This window comes from Amphiura filiformis, chromosome 17, assembly GCF_039555335.1.
Source record: "Amphiura filiformis chromosome 17, Afil_fr2py, whole genome shotgun sequence".
Taxonomy (NCBI): domain Eukaryota; kingdom Metazoa; phylum Echinodermata; class Ophiuroidea; order Amphilepidida; family Amphiuridae; genus Amphiura; species Amphiura filiformis.
In genome coordinates this window covers 55,114,152-55,135,857 of record NC_092644.1, presented here as the reverse complement: position 1 = coordinate 55,135,857, position 21,706 = coordinate 55,114,152, and the positions used below count along the sequence as shown (strand labels likewise).

Sequence of the window (21,706 nt, the reverse complement as noted above, 5' to 3'; positions counted from 1 at the left end):
CAATGAAAATGCACAATCATAAGAAATTTAGAACATTTTACCACTATTTTACCACTTTAAAACATTACATCATTTGTTCGTGCAAATTTGGCAATCACAAATTAATTCACAGTAATATTCCCCAGAGTTCTTGCTTGTTTCAACTTCTCCGCCGGAGCACAGGAATCATTTGGTCGGAGCTACTTCTCCGGATGCACAATAATCATTCTCGCCGGAGCAACTAAACATAACATTCCTGTTGTTTCCACACTACACATATTCGCATGTGTTGGAGGCTCACCTCCAGTGTGCAGAATTATCAGATTAAAAGCAGTTGTCGGCTCACCCTCAAAGTGCAGAGCCACATGTACATCGTATCATGCACTCATCTACTTAAGAATACCGAAGCCTACTCCGGCATGCACCTTGTCACCTCCAAGTCTGCATTATAATCACGGGATTCGTCTACATGGTCTACACGCTGTCACCCATAGACATATGTTTGTCTGGGCTGTCACCTCCAAAGTCTTTTCTACAAGATTCGGTAAGCTGTTGCATCGAATTCGTAATGCTGCTCCGTTGGATTTGGATTTCTGCTTCGTTAGATTCAGATCCCTGTCCTTGCGCTTTACACTGCCGAAAACTAAAACTACAAAATTAATTCTCTCTGGTCCCATTCCATTTCGGACTCTGCTCCGACCACGACATCTCAATTTCCTCGCGGGAGTCTACATCACTGACTCCGACCACGGCATCTCAATTTCCTCGTGGGAATCTGCTACATCACTGGTCCGACCACGGCAACTCAATTTCCTCGTGGGAGTCTGCTGCATCACTGCTCCGACCACGGCAACTCAATTTCCTCGTGGGAGTCTGGCAGTCTGCTGCATCACTGCTCCGACCACGGCAACTCAATTTCCTCGTGGGAGTCTGCTGCATCACTGCTCCAACCACAGCAACTCAATTTCCCCGGAGTCTCTTTATTTCAAGTTAATTAACTCAGCAACGGCTACTTGTGAAGCAGGACTAGTTTTATTCTTCAGCTCGCTATCAGCATGCACAAATCCGGCGACAAAGTTCATTTTGCTACAGTTCCAATTAATTATTCCGATAATTTCCCAGATTTCACAATTATTGCTCTAATCATTTCAATCACTTTAACGAGTTCTATCGGATCCGGAGCTACTATGTCTCGGAGACACGGTGCGCCGGATTTCCGGAGCTTCGTAGGGTTTGCGTCTATCAACTTCGCACTCCATAGTTCTCTCTGCTAAACACTTGTCCACCAATCTGATATGTGAATACTTGCATGTCCACTGTCACGGAGATCCCACCGCTGGCACCAAATGTAGCGGAACCGGCCTTCGGTATAAGTAGTAGCGATTGGCAAAGCAAGGCTTAGGATCTAGTGGGTGTACGAACCATATCGTACCTGACAATGGCAAATGAAATACTCTCTCACACACACAGATATGAGAACAATTGGCTCAACACCTTTATTGGGCTTCGGGCTGATCCAAGATCGAAGTGGAATCAGGAGCGGAGAGCGGCGGTTTGGATGCGTTCGGAGCGAGAGAGGTTAATTATCTAGTCGTCAACCTACCACACTTACGGCTACAGACAGACTGGCCACACTTGGTCTGACACTTGTTGAACAGACGGCCCGGCCCGGGCGCACTGGCCCGGCCGACCTGGCGAACTGGCCCAGAGTGCTCTTGCACTCGGCTTATATAGCCAATGAAACCACGTGACTGAAGGAGGCCCTCTCTCGTCGATATCCATTTCCGCCACAATATGATGAAAAGGTTTGAAGCATAAAGCACAAGAAAGTTGCCTTTGGTTTTTGTATTGCATTATTGCTTTTAGAATATTGATTAGAGCTAGTCTCCATAAGGCTGCGATCACATAGAAGTATACTATTCGGGTATACGGTGCACGTTTTGCAGGTGCACGCGTATAGCTCAAATCGAGCAAGGCAATTTCATAGTACCGGGTCACATAAGGCTACGATCGCATAGAAGTATACTATTCGGGTATACGATGCACGTTTTGCAAGTGCACGCGTATAGCTTAAATCGAGCAAGGTAATTTCATAGTACCGGGTCACATAAGAGCTATTCGAACTTGCCGTATACCTGCGTATAGTATAGTATAGTGGGAATCGTGCGTGTTCGATTTTAGTGCAGCGTATACCGTCCTAATTTAAAAAACCCTAAACCATATGTGGGTAAATTCATTTTTTAATAGATGCACTATCTAATTCTGCACATTATGACACCTCATTGAATGCAATGTGACCTCAAGAAGTAAAGTTACAAGCATTTGATAAGACGAAGAAAATAGGTAAACTGACATACTCGCTATTCGCTATACGAAATATGCTCATTGATCAGGCTGAGTTCACATAGTATACTCCTATATGAACTCAGCCTGATCGAATGAGCGTATTTCGTATAGCGAATACCGTATACCGTATACTTCTATGTGAACTCAGCCTAATATAAATTGTATAATGAGAGCTTGTGTCTATAGTTTTTGGGCGGGTGCGGCGTGCCGCACCCGCCCTATATTCTCTGACTATTGACCTACTTTTTCACATGCCGCAGTGTTGAGAAAATATTCGTGCCGGTTATATCCCAAACACCCACAGAGGTGATAGTTTACGGCAAGTTTTGTAATTATTACTTGCTTTTGATATGTAAGTAACACGATAAAGTCGTCATAGGCAGTAATGTGTTTGTATTAAAAGAAATAACAAAAATAATTATTTAAGTAATAGAAATACTATTTGGAAATTGCAGCAAGATTTGCAGATGTTTTTATTTGAACAGTACCAGTTCACCAGTTTTGCTAGTTTTCCTAATCTTTGGGCTAAATTAACAGCATCGTGAAGGTCATATATCATTTTATACTGACAGCTTCTGTATGGACTTAAATACGGCTTGTATGTACATTGTGTTCAGTGTGTACATAGGCTATTTACTTTTCAAATCTTGTGACAAATTGTGCTTGATAATGCTTGTATAAGGTATTATAGACAAATTATTAGAATACATGTGCACCAGTAGAAATGGCCCACGTTGAATAAAATAAATAAACATATGAATGTATTCCAAATAGAGGTGAAACCATCTAAAAATGGTAAAGTGCTCAACCATAAAGGGAGCTTATTAAACATAAAATTTGGACTTGTATATACTACATGTCTTTTGTCATCATTATGCATCGAGTCTTCTGAAGAGTGAGGGCCTAACGGCCTTTACGAAACAGATCTGTCAAGACATGTAGTATATACAAGTCCAAATTTTATGTTTAAACATATGAATGAATATTTTATTCCCTGGATTGTTTTTGTTGGGACAAAATAATGATATAGTTTGACGCTTTGAAATAAAGTTACAAAGTTAAAAAATAATATCGAAATATTGTAAAATCAAAGTTTTCCCCTCGTAAGTTGTATCAAAACAACATATTGAGGAAATTGATATGACAGATTTTTAAACTTTGAAATGGAAAGATACCCCAGCCCTGTTGTCTCACCAGAGAAGATGAGCAGAAGTCTTTCTATCTGATGATAAAAAAACTCTAGGTATGATTACGAAAATGTTTTAAATAACTATTATCTACAAAAGTTTTATAACAATGTTTTATATAAAATGTTAACATAAAACGTCTTCTGTTATGATGTGAAGGGTTAATATAAAAACAGGGAAAATCTGTTCCAACTGACCAGCAGAGAATAAAGGATAAGCAATAGATAAGATTAAAATCAGGGAAAATATGACACAACCTCCAATGGGGGAATAACAAACGTATAAACGTATAAAGTTAAAAACTCTTTTAAATTTGTTTATACGTTTTGTGTTATTCCCCCATTGGAAATCGATGTTGTGTCATATTTTCCCTGTTTTTAATTGTGAAGACTTACCCATTCTTTCATTTCTCTTGACAATTTTTCATTTGCCGCCCTATTCCTTTTAAAGGAATTTTTATTATCCATTGAAAAAGAAAAGTCTTGTTTTCCGAAAAGTCTGGTCTTCAACTTTGTTTATATCTTTGTATTTGTATTACTCTCCCATTGGATGTTGTGACATAGGCCTATCTTTCCTTATTAAAATTGAAATAGTTTTACCGCGTAGCCCTACGCAATACCTTACATGCCAAATACCCTGCATGCCCCTTTTAGGCTGCGATCACATAGAAGTATACTATTCGGGTATACGGTGCACGTTTTGCAGGTGCACGCGTATAGCTTAAATCGAGCAAGGCAATTTCATCGAGCAAGGTAATTTCATAGTATCGGGTCACATACATAATTTGTAAGAGGGCACTATTCGAAAAGGCACTATACCTGCGTATAGTATAGTATAGTGGGAATCGTGCGTGTTCGATTTTAGTGCAGCGTATACCGTCCTAATTTTAAAACTAAACCATATAGTGTGGGTAAATTCATTTGTTTTAATAGATGCACTATATAATTCTGCACATTATGACACCTCATTGAATGCAATGTGACCTCAAGAAGTAAAGTTACAAGCGTTTAATTAGACGAAGAAAATTGGTAAACTGACCTACTCGCTATTCACTATACGAAATACGCTCATTCGATCAGGCTGAGTTCACATAGTATACGCCTATATGAACTCTGCCTGATCGAATGCGCGTATTTCGTATAGCGAATACCGTATACCGTATACTTCTATGTGAACTCAGCCTTACGGTACCAAAGATACTTTTATATCGGACGAGTTTCGATGCCTATAATGTTATCACGGGGTTAAGATACTGAATGCACAGAAAGCTACTGATGGTGGTGCGCCAGCAAAAGCCTGGCATAAGACCAACATATTTGGACCATTTACGCCATCATCCTTTTTGGGGACACAGTCAACCAATGTCACGCTTAGAGTGTTTCCAGAGAGAGTTGGTGGTGGATAGTCTGGTACCTTATTATCTACAGAGTTCATATTACCCGGGCAGGTTAAAATCGGAAAATCTGTAAGTTTAAAAAGAACAATTGGAATGAAAAAATATAAGTAAAAATGGAAATACCAACTCTATGGAGTGTTCGACAGAAGAAAAACAAAAGAGAAGGTAACGTGCCATGTGATTTCGGCATAATTATACTTTACGAAGCATTATTGTCGTCTCGGCTCGCCTAAAAATCTTTGCCCCCCCCCCCCCCCACACACGTAATACCAAATTTTTGGAATCCCAATCTGCAAACCTAAAATGATCTAGATATATGTTGAGAGTGTAGCGAGCAGGAAAATTTGCATATTAAAGCGTTTCCGTACTGATAAGCCTTTTTAAAGCGTTTTATTTACGGGCGCCCCATGAATATGTGCCAAAAATCGCTTACCCCCACCCCTCGGCTGGCCAAAATTGCTTACCCTCTCCCTTTCGGCTGGCCAAAAATGCTCCCCCCCCAATTTTACCCTCCCCAGGGCTCATAATTATTGCACAGCCCCTAACTTCGATTATCATGATTATTGGGGGGTTTAAAGATATTTGAAAAAATAAGAAATTGTGGTCAAAGTCATCAAAGAAAGGTATTAGCACATCCTTAGACCCAACGTGATTTATACTTTTCAAATTCTACAGTTCAATTATTTGAAACCCATTGCTTTTCAATTCTGGTCTTTTCCCGCGATATTTTTTATAAAAAGCTGTTGAACGCCGGGTACCATAAACTTTTAGGTATCAATCCATTTAGTGCAATGGGGACGAATGTTCCAATTATAATAATCATGATAATTTGCTGCGTTAGCCTGAGATAATTTTTATTCGACCATCCGCATCATTTCAGGAAGTATTGTCCGGCAAAATAGCTATACAAAATGGCCAGTTTGATATGGTCTATGCCATGCCCTAAGTTGAGAATGGACCGTCCCACTCGATTTGTAAAAAGGTCGCGAACCCTTTTGGTGGACCCAGGTAACTGCCTAAAATGACTTTCGGAGGCAAAATTTAAAAAGAAATGGGGTTTCAAATTGAACTTTGGAATTTGAAAAGTGTAAATTACATTTGGTCCAATTCACAATACAATAAAACAAGTGATAGGTATGTTGTGGAATCGATCTAGAGACCTATCCCAACTCCCGATACCAGAAAATACAGCAATGATTTAGAATTTTGAAATATTATACTGTTTTGCCAAATTAAGTATAGTGACATCTTTTTCAGTTAGTTCTTACTGGAAAAGGCACATTTTAATACTTTTGCAATTTGAGGGGACAATGGGCCAAAAGCATGCAAGCTTGCATGATTTCATACAATAATTTGTAGTCACCAAATTCAAAGAAGTCTATTAAACCATTCAAAATGATAGTATAGCTATGAGTTTGCTCATAAATTAAATATGTCATTTTCATCATTAGTCTAAAAGATATTAGATAATGTGTTTTTCAAAACTTGTAATGCATAGCTTTAGTCTCACATAAAAACACCCTAAACACGCATGGGTTTGGCCTGTGTTTCATTTGGCAACAACAAAGACAATATTTTATAATCCCCTAAAAATTGCTGTATTTTTCTGGAATCGAGAGTCATGTATACATCAAAATGTTTCCCCTTCTAAAAGAAAGCACCAGATAAAACAGCAACAGAACAGATTTACCAGGTAAAGATTATGGTTATTTACACAAATAAAACGTAATATCATGACGTCAGTACACTTGTTCATTTTAAATACCTCCATCAACATTGAAGGTGCAAGAATTCTCGTTTCCAACATGATCTGTGGCAGTACACGTAACCATGGTGATTCCTGCACTAAAGGAGGATCCTGAAGAAGGAGAGCATGTAACGACCGGTGACGAATCTGCATTATCAGTGGCAGGTGGATCTGCCCATGTCACTCCTGGTTTACCACTGGTAATATCTGCTGGACAAGTAACCGAAGGAACCTCTACATCTGAGGAAATAAAATGATGATGATCTACATGCTGTAGTCAAGTCAATATTGACGACTTATTTCTCCGTTAATTTAATATTTTTAAGCCGATCCACTTCCGTGCAATTTTAAGCCAAGAAGAAAAAAGGTTTTCAAGATACTCGCGCCCGTTAAAAACTGGACATTTGCCCAGTGTTGCTTCGAATATCAACAGGCTAAATTATTACTTGGGCACAATTGAGCAATTTTAAAGTTAAACCAACTTTTTGTTTATTTTTGCCTATTACAGTCATGGACAAAAGTTTGGAATATTTATATTTTTTTGCATAACCCTGTTTTTAAGTCAAGATTTCTTACCATAAATGACCCGTCAGCCAGGTAATGTGGATCACGGGTGTCTGCCAAGGTCTTAGGTACCATTCCATATCACACAATGCCTATATGTAGGACAATGGCTTCTTATGCCTGACCAATGAACCATCGGGCATCCTTTTCGCAGTTATTTTAGCGATATGATTCATAAGATTACATTGGATTTTGCATTACGGTGTGAAGAAACCAGCTTTACTTTGTTGCATCTGTCTGTTGATCATGGGGTACGAGTTGAGCGCATATTGAGCGTCATTGACTTACGTAATCGCGGCTACAAACAGAAGGATACTGGTGCCGCTTTAGGAATTACGTAAGGTGCAGTCTCTGAAATGTTTAAGAGACGTCGAGAGACCGGAACTACTACACTTAGACCAATGTCAGGTCGGCCCCGAAAGACAGAAAACTTGTGAACAATAGACTGGCTAGTGCTAGTGCAGGTTTTCGGGAAAGACGACCAATAAGAAAGCCGATACTTCTGCAAAGACATCGGCATGCGCGCTTGCTTTGGTCAGAGAGACATAGGGATTTGACAGTACGCCACTGGCGTAATGTGATATTCAGTGAAGAGGCCCGGTTCCTCCTCTACAGACAAGATGACCAATTCAAGGTCCGTAGACAGGTTGCTCAAGCCCTGCTTGAGGATTGTACCCTTCCTAGAGTTCAGGGAGACGGTGGTGGAATCACAGTATGGGGAGCATTTCACAGTATGTCGAAATCGCACTTCTATATACATGCTAGAAGGACACATGAACCAAGATGTTCTTGATACAGCCCCGGGGGGGGCACTTCCATGACGGATATGCATCATGTGCCTCGGGATAGACCCCCTTTTTCAAACTGGCTTGTACCCAATGACCCCCTTTTTTGTGTTATGGTCCTACCTATTACCCAATGACCCCCTTTAAAAAAATTCATGTACTCAATGACCCCTTTTTCTATTTCCTGCTATACCCAATGCCCCCCCCTTTTAATTCCCAAATTTAGGTGGTATTTGTGTTCTCCTCCAGAAATAATGATATTTTTCACATTTCCAAGGTGGCCAAGTTGTTTTTACGCAGTTTGGCACTTATTTATGTGTACTTAATGATACTCTTTTGGCAATCCTGTACTCAATGACTCCCATTTTACTTTTTGTTACCCCAATGACCACCCTTTTTTCAAAGTTTCATACTGAATGACCCCATTTTTTTAAGGTTGTGTACTGAATGACCCCATATTTTTGTAATTGTACATTTGACCTGAATGCCCCCTACTTTTAACATGGCCGAGGCACATCCCTGCCATTTCAGATAGGAGTGCCCCCCCCCCCGGGGATACAGCTATGCTTCCGTTTGCAAGAAGAGACTTCGGGAACAATTTCGTGATCCATGCGGGGATCCATGATGACAACACCACGACGCACAGAACCCTACACGTAAGGAAATTCCTTGAAAATGAGATTGTACAACACCTGGACTGGTCGGCTTTGAGCCCGGAAATGAACCCTATAGAGAACTTATGGGCAGAAGTATCCCGCAGGATAGGTAACATGGACAACCAACCAATCACCCTGCAGAAACTTTAATAGACACTCCCTCATTCACTTGCTGGCGAGATATTCCACAAGGGAACTTGGCAAACGTCGAGGCAATGTCACGTCGCGTAATTGACCTTGAGCTGGCAAGGGGTGGACACACCAAATATCGAGTTGTGCTTTCTCAAGCATTCGACTTATCTAAACAAAATCACAGTGAGAGTTTAAGTTTTTGTTTAAACAATAAAGTTTGCTAGTGTCTATAATCTTATTTTGTGATACAAAGAGACCGCCGAAAAGTCCCGGGCGAAAAGTGTTGCGATTGTGTGATCCTACCATTGTTATGCGCTTCCTAAGGTAATTCTTTGTTTAATTGACAAACTGTGAACATCACAGAACATTCATATCTTTCACTTCAATTCAACTGAGTACTTCCCCAAAACAATACATCTGTTCCTAATATGATTGAAAACTGCATTTCATACAAAAATAAAAATATTCCAAACTTTTGTCCATGACTGTAATTTAGACTATGAATATTTGAACCCACGTTTGGTAATAAAAATTATCTGGTGTTCTTTTTACCATGTGTGTGATTTTCTGCGTAAAACTACTTGATCGGATCATTGGGTGGCTATTGGGCTATTCCAGAGATTTTCCGCACACCCAAAGATGACATTGGGATTTCACAACCTTTCCCCGTCAATATTGCTTGGGAAGTCCCATCATGGAAAGAACATCCCATTTCCCGTCCAGATGCACATCGGAATGTACAAAATTGGGAATTCCTATAGCTTTTTGGTGTAAATGTAAAGCCTGCACAAAAAGTAACGCAGCTGTTATAAATACGCCTATAGCGTCTGAACTAATTATTGTGTTCACAATATTTCAACACAGAGGGAAAACTGTTGATTTATTTACGCGCATTTTGATACCCCATTTGTCCAATTTTGTTCAATATTAACAACACAGCAGTGTTTTTTTTAATCAAATATCTGAATTTAAAAGTTGGAGCTATTTGTATTGATTTTAAAGTCAGCGCAAAGATAAATGGACGATTTTACGTGCCACAATGCTTGCATAATAATCATTGATCGCTGTAAACTGCAACTTTGAAATTCGGGTATTTTTCTTTAAAAGCACTACTGTGTTGTTAATATTGAACGACATTTGACCAATTGGGTATCAAAATGCGCGTAAATAAATCTTCCTTTTATCTATGTAGAAATATTGTGGAAACAATTATTAGTTCTGACGCTATAGGCGTATTTATAAAAGCTGCGTTACTTTTTGTGTAGACTTTATATAAATTCCAATTCCCAAATGTTCCCTCTAAATTTGTGGCTGGGAAATCTCACTGTTAGGTGATTGCATATAATTTTGCGACATCAACCATGAGAAATCCCACATTTTTTGTTAAATTTAACTTGGTCATCTCGGGGAGGGGTGGAAAATATCTGCAATTTTTAGTCGTCAAAAAGAAAGCTTTTTTTTCTAATGTTTCCGAGACCAGGCTTGATTATTTGTGCAAGATATTTTCATATATTGCTTCACAGTTCATATCTGATTAACCTACGTTAAGAGGTTCAGATTTTCAACACTAACTCTTCAAACTCGTCCTAATGTGACTGACTGACATTCGCGAAGAGGTCTTGCATCAAGTGAAAATCGCAATCTTTCCCTCTCTATTTTACACTTACCGACAAAGACACTAAAGTCGCATGTGTCCCAATTGCCAGCATCATCCGTAGCGGTACAAGAAACCCCTGAACCTCCACTTGCAAAGGAACTCCCGGAGGGTGGAACACAACCTGTGTCGACTGAAGTATCATAGTTGTCGGTAGCAGTTGGTGCGGTCCAGTTCACTATGGGACTAGCACTTGTGAGATTTGCTGGACAAGTTACTACTGGATCTGTTTGATCTATATAGAATACACACCATTACGTAATGATCGTAAACATTAAAAGAAGAATAGGAGAAGAATGACACCTACCATCCGTCGTTTTATTGGTGACATCCCGCTATCTCTAAGGTCCGCTATCTCTAAGGTTCGCTATCTCTAAGGTTCGCTATCACTAACGTGTAAAGTCTATGGAGATCAGAATCCCGCTATCTCTAATAGAGAAAAAGGTTCGCTATACCTAAAAAAAGGTCCGCTACTTCTAAGGTTCCATATCACTAATTTAGAATAAGGTTCGCTAGTTCTAAGGTTCGATATCACTAATCTTAAATAAGGTTCGCTATCACTAATTTAAAATAAGGTTCGCTATCACTAATTTTGAATAAGGTCCGCTATCACTAATTTATTGAAGGTTCGCTATCTCTAAGGTTCGCTATCACTAATTGCAATAAAGGTCCGTTATATACCTAAGGTTCGCTATCACTAATTTTGTTTAAGGTTCGCTATCCCTAATTTATCAAGGTTCGCTATCTCTAAGGTTCGCTATCACTAATTTCGATTAAGGTTCGCTATACCTAAGGTTCGTTATCACTAATCTTAAATAAGGTCCACTATCTCTAATTTTAGATAAGGTCCGCTATCTCTAATTTCAAATAAGGTCCGCTATCTCTAATTTTAAATAAGGACCGCTATAGCGAACCTCATTTGAAATTAGAGATAGCGAACCTTATTTAAAATTAGAGATAGCGGACCTTATTTGAAATTAGAGATAGCGGACCTTATTTGAAATTAGTGATAGCGAACCTTAGAGATAGCGAACCTTAGAGATAGCGAACCTTAGAGATAGCGGACCTTATTTAAAATTAGATATAGCGAACCTTAGGGATACCGGGATTGTTAAAATTAGAGATAGCGGACCTTATTTTAAATTAGTGATAGCGAACCTTAGAGATAGCGAACCTTCAATAAATTAGTGATAGCGGACCTTTTTTAAAATTAGAGATAGCGAACCTTATTTAAAATTAGTGATATCGAACCTTAGAAATACCGAACCTTTTTCAAAATTAGTGATATCGAACCTTAGGTATAGCGGACCTTTTTCGTAATTAGTGATAACGAACCTTAGAGATAGCGAACCTTAGAGATAGCGAACCTTAGAGATAGCGAACCGTAACCGTTTTATTTTTTCAGTTTCTGTTTCCGTATCCATATCCGTTTTGGTAAGTCATTGTTATTCTGAAGTGGTAGCCTCCCAGGTGTGACCAATCTTTTATTCTAGCCTTTTGTTAGTTACTAATAATTTGAAGCAAGTGAATTTCGGTTTTCGTTTTGTTTGGTAAGTTATGTTAATTTCTGACATGAAACCTTGAGATGAGAGGTTGGGTGCTAATCTAGACAAAAGAAGAGTCTAAATTTTACGGTCCTAAATTCGCGGTAAATTGTACGGCTTCAATTGACTTGCGTTTGGTGTATATGCACTTACGCCTAGGCGTGAGTGGCTCGTAAAAATAACCTTGCATTGAAATATGTAATGACAATGTTACCAAGTTATAAGCAAAAATCTTTCATATTGGCGGTGAAACGAGCGTCTGAAATAGCCAAATATCTCCCAAATGAGGCGCTTACAAGTCGCGATTTGGTAATCATCTTTTATATTGAAATGTAATAGAGGTTATCCGTGTTCTATAAGCTGCATATTCTAGCAACGACTGCTATACCTTGTTTAGAACTTTCAAAAGAAGTCCCTGCATGTGCAACCATAACTGTTTCAAAATAACCCGCCAAAGTCATGCAGGTAACTCCGAGGTCGTGCATTGAATTGGTTTGAATGAGGAATACTACGAGAACCAGCGCCTTTTGTTAGACGTCACACATGAGTGAAGTGGATAACCTCTATACAAAAGAATTGCATTGGAGCAAAGGTAATTTATTCTATTCATTCGTAACAATGGCAAGCTAATCTGATAATTGGTTGGGCCTAGACTCGGGTTTATTTTAAATGTTTATTTTTGCAGAGCTTATTTTTAGTCATGGATCATACTGATACATTTCGCAAGGGAGAGGGAGGGAGGGAGATACTTGAGACTGAACAAGTGTGAGGAAGAAAGAGAGAAGAGGGAGAGACGGAAAGACTAGAAAGAGAAGAACTCGAGAGGAGAGAGAAGGGACCGGGGAAGGAGTGGGGAGACTGGTTAGGAAGGGCAGGAGGAATAAAAATAGGGAGATAGACATTGATACGAGGGAAGGGCGACACTGTAGCCCTGCACACGTGCATTGGGGTGCGGCAGGCTCATAAGCGGACCTTTTGTGATTTAAGGGCTTACTTTTAACGTTTTTACAGAAAAAAGTGGACCTTTTCATTCGGATTGGCATTTTGTCACATTAATGTGAATCAATTTAATGTCAAAGACAAGAGGGCACTAGACCATAATTTTGTCTCTCCAGCCTTTATTGACACAGGTATGCACCTCTATTGAAATAAGCTAATTGGTACTTCAAAGCTAACAATGAAGTCAGATAACAGCTTATTACTCATGTAGAACATGTAGAAACCTATCGTGAGCCTAATCCAATCCACCTTGATGGTCGGTCCTAAGGTGCTGGGGTAAAATTAATTTGTATCACTTAAATGGCGCAAATGAATATACGTGCGTTTGGTATGCCGGATGAAAACTATTAGGGCCTGGTAAAACCCCTCATCTTTCTTCCCGACCGACTCAAATTGCTTTTCAGCGTAACAGCATGAACAGAATGATGCTCATAAACTTACCTATAACAACATCAAAGCTACATGTATTTTTGTTTCCAGCATCATCGGTAGCGTTGCAAAACACCGCTGTAGTAACACCTGACGCAAAGGTGCTCCCTGATGAAGGCACGCAGGTAAAATCAGGCGAAACGTCAACATTATCGACAGCCAATACGGTTGTGAAAGTAACGACGTTATCAGCGCTGGACAATGCTTCCAACGGACAGGAAATACTAGGTGCTTCTTGATCTGTAAAAATAGTAACAAGGACAAATGATATTCTCGCATAGGTCTACAATAATATGGTTTTGAAAACAATTATAAATGAACATAAATACTATTACTAACCAATGGGCCTTTTCAGGTTTTAAGTTTTGATTAGAGACTAGTATTAACAATAATATATAAAGCTGCAGAGCGTTATACTGTGTTACAACTCCAATGTCAACTCCAGAAAGTAGACCTAGTCTCCCAGGTCGATGAACTGGAATGGTGCCAGCACATCACCCTGAAGCACTTTAGTTATTACTTTGAAAGGCTCGAAGATACTTCAATCTACCATGACGGCACTATTAGAGCCATTGTAGAATACCTGGATACCACTAACCACAAGTTAACCTACATGACCTATGGTATTCCATAATGCCATAGCAATAAAAACATGGCGGACCTGTCGAAGGAGTCGAAGGCTTTCTTGAAGTCCACTAAAGTGGTTGTCAAGGGAAGCTAGTATTCCTTGAAGCCGTCCTTCAGGGCCTTCCATGATCCTCCTTTATTGTGTATTTGCTGAGCACAGCTGCGTCATTAACATCTAAAACCAGACTGGTTACTAAACAAGAATCTTGTTTTACACCTTCGCAGCAATATGCGAACGCGAAATATATAGGCCTACCACGGTAGTTTTTCATGAGAGAGAGGTCGCCGTTCTTTAGCAGAGGAATGATAACATTAACCCATTGAGTTTACGATGTTAGCGTTGAGAATACTTCCATACAGAATTTGGAATCATATCAATCATGCTATCCCCTCCTCTCTGACGTTCTTTAGCACAATCAAATGTCGCTGCCTTGTTCTTTATAGCGGCTATTGCTTCGATTACTTCTTAACTGACAAACGTATCATGATATGGGATAAATATGGCGCAGCGGCTGTTTGCAGTAACAACAGTGGGGAAAAACAATCACTTGAAAACCCCAATTTATCTGATAAAATTTATATAAACAACCAGTCCAATTCAGAAAACAATGAACATGATTAATGATACTACCTAAGTTAATTGTAATGAAACTAACATAATTTGCCATGCCAACAAAATGCAAAATATTAAAAATATTAGTATCACGTACCGACAATTACAGAGAAGCTACAACTTTGTTCATTGCCGACATCGTCAATGGCAGTACATGTCACCAAGGTCTCACCAAGGGCAAACGAATTTCCCGACAATGGCAGGCAAGAAATATCAAGTGAAGTGTCCAAGTCGTCGGTGACAAACAGATCAGGCCAGCTCACGATATCAATAACACTGTAGATTGTACTGGGGCAAGAAATAACAGGTCGCACAAGATCTGAAAGTAAAAAACGAAAATTAAAGTATCGTTATTAAGCAATGTAAAAGTATTATTGCTATTATTTTTGTTGTTGTTAAGGGATCTAGAATGAGCGTTTATGGCGTTTCGACAGTATTTTTGTGGGACATGAGAGCACCTCAGACGTATCGAATTGCATTCTGAATACGAAGCATGTCTTTCTGATATCAAATAATTTTCATTTTTGAAATTCACGATATAATACAAATTTCATGACAAATTATTAAAATTTGATATTTTTCAAATTTTTGATATATAACAGTCCTCGAAAGAAATTTTATAAATCTAATGATATATTCTTAAAGTGTATGTAGCTGGGAGGAAAAGCCGACGATCAATTAAAAATTTTGAACTTTTATATTGAAGATATAGATTTTATTACAAAAAAGAAATATTTTTTTAGTGTTTTGGAAAAAAATCCATATCTTCAATACGAAAGGTCAAAATTTTTAATTGATCGTCGGCTTTTCCTCCCAGCTATATACACTTTAAGTATAAATCATCAGATTTATAAAGTTTACTTCAAGTACTGTTAAATATCAAAAATATCAATTTTAATGATTTGCCATAAAATGTGTATTACATTGCGGATTTCAAAAAATCAAAATTATTTGATATCAGAAGGACATTCTTCGTATTCAGAATGCAATTCGATATATCTGATGTGCTCTAATGTCCCACAATAAATACTGTCCAAACGTTCATACCCCTTCCCTTAATGCTATTGCTGTTATTTCCCTTGTTGATCCAATGTAATTATTGTTCTTTATGAAAATGTTTATGGTTTTCGAGAAAGTGCACATAGCTTTCGCGCTTGCTTTAACAGTCTATCAGTTGCTAAGCCCCTTCTGAAAGGCAAGACCAAAATTCGGTTTGAATAAAAGCGGTAACACTAAATTAAAAAAAGCCGGGTATATGGTGACTTTAAGCTACTTTATTAGATTAGGTTTTTAAATAATAATGAAAAATATTTCATTTAAACTTACATGATGGTATTGTGATATGCTTCTGTATTATTTTTACAAATCGATTGAGGTCATTTCGAATAAAGTAAATAAACATGCCAAAATAAAAATTCCTTTAAAAAGGAATGTGGCGCCCAATGTGAACTTGGACGTGATATGGTGAATTCCATGGTGTGTAGATTTGGTATTATAATGATTTTTCTAGGGAAGAGTAGAAGATGATCAAATGCAAGAGAAATGTGTTTGATTGGGGAAGGTGTTCTGACAATCCAAATATAAACTTAGTCCACCTCAAATGGCCTGTAACAATTTGTGATTCACATTACTTAATTCACCTCGGATGACTTTGATCTGACATTCAACATTTTCGCGCTTACACCAATCATATCCATAACAATTTAACTCTTACAACTTCCTGTCAACTCTCTAATTTAAAACTCTAAATTTCTGTCTGTTTGCCTTTTCTGTCTTGTACCATTTAGTACACTACAGTTTGTTACAATTATTAAGATAAGCAAACATTGCTGGGTAGATAACAGGATTTAGTTATTTACTTAATCCAATCATGGAGGTAGTAGCTAGCACTACCTCCATGATCCAATCATGGCATTAACGTCAATTTTGGTCGTCAGTGTTTTAAAATACAACAATGCCAAAAAAACGTCTGGTTTTCAAACCAGTAATGTAGTACATGTAGTTGCCCAACTGACACAACAACAAAATGTTGAAACATCTTGCATCTTGATCTAAAGTCATGGCTTTCTTGGATAAATGCGTAACAATCATGATGATTGGTTGCAGTTAAGAAACTGGATGCTGACACTCTAACATCTTATGGGTTGACGAGGTATTGTTGGTCGAAGCAGCCAAAAAAATCGATTTACATTATCTAAATCAATATATTACTGAAAAATAACCCCTTGATGTTTCGCAAAAGTTCATTCTACAAATCATATACTTTGAAAACTTGCTTGTTTTATTGTTGTGAATAAGTTATGTTCGTTTCACAAAAGTGTTGTTGTTTCAGCCCTCTTTACAACAAAAACTCAAGAACCACAGGACCTACAAAAGTATATCTGTGATATTTGAATTCTTCTACACACTCGCTCTAAAATGATCAATGCAATTCTTGCCAAAGCTCACTACCATTCACAAGGTGTTGTGAACTACCAAACCGCAACAGTTTAAAATAGTTGCTAGCCTTAATTCAACCAATCTCTGATTGCCATTCTTCTTGTACGTCTTTATCCATGAGAGCCGTCGCTCCAGATTGTTGCAACTGTTTCAGTCTAACATAAGGTAAATTAAGTAAATTTCATCTCTTCCTGCCAACGAAATAATCAGAAGCATCATACTGCAAACCTTATTTCTCCTCCTATAGTGATTTTACAACTTACAATTAACAACTGCTGAATAAAAACTTCAAAGAACCCCCCATTTATGTCCAAATTCATCGGAGACATAAATTTAAAGAAAACAAACAAACATGAACGTATTGATTAAAACAATGATCACGTTGATATCGAGAACGTTTAGTTATAAGAAATGAGTTGTAATTTTAGAGCATGCGCGTATTTTTTTTGGGGGGGGCTTTTAGCGCCAGCCCCCGGGGTCAAAGTAGGGGCGGCAAAAACGAAGGGCGGCGGAAGAAGAAGGGCGGCACAAACAGGGGCGGCAAAAACGAAGGGGCGGCAAAACGAATTAGCAAAGAAAAAGGGCGGAAAAAGTTAAAAACCATAAAAAATTGTAAAAGGATGCTTTTAGGGCGCTAGCGCCTAAAATCCTTTTTGTTTTGTTTTTTTTTTTTTTTTTTGCTCTTCACTTTTTCAAACGACCGTGAAAAAAATTGGGTCAACCTTTTCGGGCTGTTAAGGAAGGGGCGGCAAAATTGTTTCTTCTTCAGCCCCCCGGGGTTGGGGCGGCCACGGTACGCCACTGTAGAGGGGGTATTTTTAACCCTTTATTAAGGTATAACACTCACCAACTAGTACGTTAAAGTTACATTGAGCCTCATTTCCTTTATCGTCAGTGGCGGTGCAAATCACACTACTGACTCCAGTAGGAAATTGAGAATCCGACGCAGGGTTACAGACAACAGCCGGAGATGGAACAATGTTGTCGGTTGCCGACGGTTGGACCCATGATACAGTGTCAATACCTTCGAATTTGTCGGCAGGACAGATGATTATTGGAGGGGTAGTGTCTGTAAATTGATGTTTTCAGAAAAAAACATATTGAACATCTACATTTGATTTTCCAAAATGACAATTTGTCAGTATATGGCGTATAGTAAGCTAGCTGCGTGGAAGTGGAGTATACCCACGTATTGCCACACTTTTAGCCATTATTCTTTTGAAAGGTATAAGGCGTAATCTGCCTCTACAGGTATCACAATATCGGAAATGACCATTTGTACACAATAATTTTACCGTTTTTTTAAATATCTTACCTTCATATGGGCAATCCAATAAATATTTCAGGATTTCACTTCGTCGAATGTCACGCTGAACCAACAATCCTGGCTCATCCGTTAACCAATACCCTTCAGAGGATTTCGGGGGAAGGTTGCATCCTGTTGTTGGTTCCTGTGGTTTCGCGAGAATCTGGGTACAATTGCAGCGGTCATATGTCTCTATTGGTAAAGCCCATCTTGATCGATTGCCTTGGAGAGGATCAGGCTCTTGATGTATGAAGCATGTAAAATGCTGAGCCAAAACATGTCCTTTTGATGTTTTGTGTATTAAAATACATGAACTGTGTTATTTGATACAATATTACACTATCAGATTCCTATTGCTGCAGCCCCAGAGGTACATTGCTGCCCAGCTACTTCATTGGTACCCTAGAGTACCTGTGTGGGTACTTTAGAGTAACCACACACATCGAAATCGCAGGTACAGTACACACACGGGTACTGGATTGGTACTGCACTGGGAAAGTAGCCACAAAGTAGCTGCAACAGTTTACCTTTAGGGTTGGCAGCAATAGGGATCTGTTGTTTGTTGTTAATGTAGCTATTGCAACATGTTCAACGTTCATGCTCCCTCTATACCCAGTTAGGTCCAAAACATAAGGTTTGTCTCAGCTTTCTTTTGCCGTTTAGCTATGCGGATGTGGTATTTCTTTGTATTACATTCTTGGCAGAACTTTTTAATAGTTTATCCCGACGATTAAGAAGCTAATATACATCTCAAAAGCATGAAGGAAAAAATACACTAAATGCGAATTTCTAAAACCTATGCGTGCGGGAAGCATAACCATTTATTTTTTGCACAAATGTTTTGCCTTTATACCGCGGGGAGAAGAATGGGCGAAACAAACAAACAAACTGAAAAAAGGGGAGAAACACGAATGACGAACATAGCTAAGATCGTGAAATGCACATCTCATACTGCAGTTACTGTCCGTTTTCCTATACACAATACACAGTGCTCTCACCATTGACGCGTGACCTCTACAAACAGTGTATGTTATAGGTATATGGGCATTGCCTAGTTAACATCACTGTGTGAAAAATAACCGGCCAATATTTTAACTATTCTCCAAACTTCTAGCAAATATATTTCTCTAACATGACCTAAAATTACAGCTAGGTTAGATGTTCAGAAGGGGTCGCACTTTCGTAGAATATGAGTGAGGGCAAAGCATAGCTAGCTCATAGCTAGCCAACTCCCCGTGTTAATTGAATGGAGATTTGACCGAAAATATTGAGCTATATTGGTAACGGACCGCTCTGTTCTGAAGGATGCCACAAAAAAACGGTACAAGCTACATTTAAACTATTCTAAATAGGTTCTAGAAAATATAGTTTTGTAACATGTCCTAAATTTTTAGCTAATTTAGATGTTTGGAGAGGGTCGCACTTTTGTGTTTTAGGAAGGATATGTAAACGACAGATAACACCAAAAATATGAAGAAATTATTTCCAAACCGTGTTAAGTCAACAATCATTATGTTGCTCATTTTGAAGAATGCTGGTTAACAAAAAGCAGGCAATTGTCTCATTTCGTGAACAAAGGTACACATACCATTGTTTCCTTTCGTTTCCTTTATAATCGGTTACCCAACTGAAGCTATAATACCAGCTTTATTGTGATGTCGCACATGTAAAACAGACACTTGTGCACAACCAGAGAAGATTTGATTTAATCAGTTGAGCTGCTTCAATGAGTGTTATCTTGGTTTAATAGCTTTTAATGGGGTTTAAGTCCTGCAAAGGTCGAGATGAATTCTACTGTAGACATGACTGCATCATGTATCCTCCCGGGGAGTTTTCAAAAATATTGCACGGGGATGAGCCATGTACCATGCAGACTTTCGGATGCTGACTTTCTCTATACCTACTTGTTGCTGTTTTTGCAACCCATCAGTCCGGGCCATCAGTATACCAATTTTTCACAAATTGCACCAAAATTGGATGCTTTAAAGGGCACTTTGGAAAAAAATCGTCTGATTGGCCACATCGATCTTCACTGAAAACCCACCCATCAATATACCAAAATCGCTGCAAAGGTACCTCAAAACGGCGCGGCGGCACAACCAGGGAGAACTCTCTCCGGGCTATCTTCCAAAGTAAAAAGAACTGTTTGTATTGAAAGAGGATGCCGAGTAAAATACTGCAAAAGCTAGATATTTTAAAATAATGCCAAAAAATGCAAAAATAATGTCTATAAGGCGACGAAATAAATCCCATATACGTATCACAAAGTAAGTATTATTATACTCTCTAAATGTAAAAGAACGAAAAGACATTTTAAGAGCCGTATGAGCATACAAATCCTTTTGGAGTGGACATTCACTCTATATATGAAGTAATTCACTCTTATTGCATAGAGTGAAAATCCACTCAAAGTAAATTACACATTTTTAGAGTGACTTTTTTCATTTGTATGGCTCTGTAAGAGTGATTAAAGAGTGATTTTCACTCTTTTGAATTTAGAGAGTAGATCTACCTTTCATTAAGAAGAAACATAGGCCTCCTATCAACAGATACATTGCCGCCATGTACATTATTCCACTACTGCCGATGTCGATAGTTGACGTCGCGTTGCTAATTTCAACATACGAAATGAAAAATATAATTCTGGATATTCCTAACGCTCTTAAAGAGCCAATCGAGAAGAAGTGTGATGTGCGTATTTAGTCCTTTTGCTGCTTGCTTAGATGTGCTATGGTTGCTGATTTGAATTGCTTATTATCGTGGATGGTTACTATGCTTTGTGGTAGGTTGTTCCAGTCTTTTATTGTCTGCGGAAAGAATGAGAACTTGTGACAGTCCTTGTTGGATGTCTTCAGCTTGTAGGCTTCGCTGTGATTGTGTCTGGAGAGGCGTGTGACCAGTTGCAAGAATTTTCCTGCCGGTATGGCAGTCTGACCGTGGTGGATTTGGGTGGATTTTACAAAACAATGGACAATACGTTAATTATAACGAACTCCAGGCGCACGTGAGCTCAAACTGATTAACTAGCTCAGGTCGGTGAACTCTTTCATTAAAAAGAAACATTGACATCCTAACAATAGAGTATTTCCACCATGCATATTATTCCAATAATAGTGGACGTTGTTAACATACGAAATGACTTACAATGAACTTGAACAAACGAGCTCCAGGTGTAGGTGAGCTCAATCAAGTTGATTAGCTTAGGGGACTTGCAATTACTATGAGCTCTGTGGGTAGGTAAAATTATGTAGGCAAGAATTCTTTAGCAAACCCAAATGGGGAGAGCAATTTTTGGCAGGTCAA

The 21,706-nt window shown here is 38.7% G+C and overlaps 1 protein-coding gene and 1 long non-coding RNA gene across 2 annotated transcripts; both read right to left on the bottom strand.

Annotated features, from left to right (window-relative positions):
* Nucleotides 1–2,492: 2,492 nt before the first annotated feature.
* LOC140138276 (hyalin-like) lies at nucleotides 2,493–17,215 on the bottom strand. Its single transcript, XM_072160189.1, has 6 exons — nucleotides 17,176–17,215; nucleotides 14,756–14,977; nucleotides 13,431–13,658; nucleotides 10,460–10,681; nucleotides 6,674–6,895; nucleotides 2,493–4,975 (listed from the first exon to the last, which is right to left on the bottom strand). The coding sequence occupies exons 1-6, from the start codon at nucleotides 17,213–17,215 to the stop codon at nucleotides 4,749–4,751; spliced, it is 1,161 nt and encodes a 386-aa protein (XP_072016290.1). The 3' UTR covers nucleotides 2,493–4,748.
* A 735-nt stretch (nucleotides 17,216–17,950) lies between these two features.
* Nucleotides 17,951–21,336, bottom strand: LOC140138475 (uncharacterized). Its single transcript, XR_011857012.1, has 3 exons — nucleotides 20,916–21,336; nucleotides 18,413–18,685; nucleotides 17,951–18,166 (listed from the first exon to the last, which is right to left on the bottom strand). It is a non-coding gene; the product is annotated as an uncharacterized lncRNA (long non-coding RNA).
* Nucleotides 21,337–21,706: the final 370 nt, after the last annotated feature.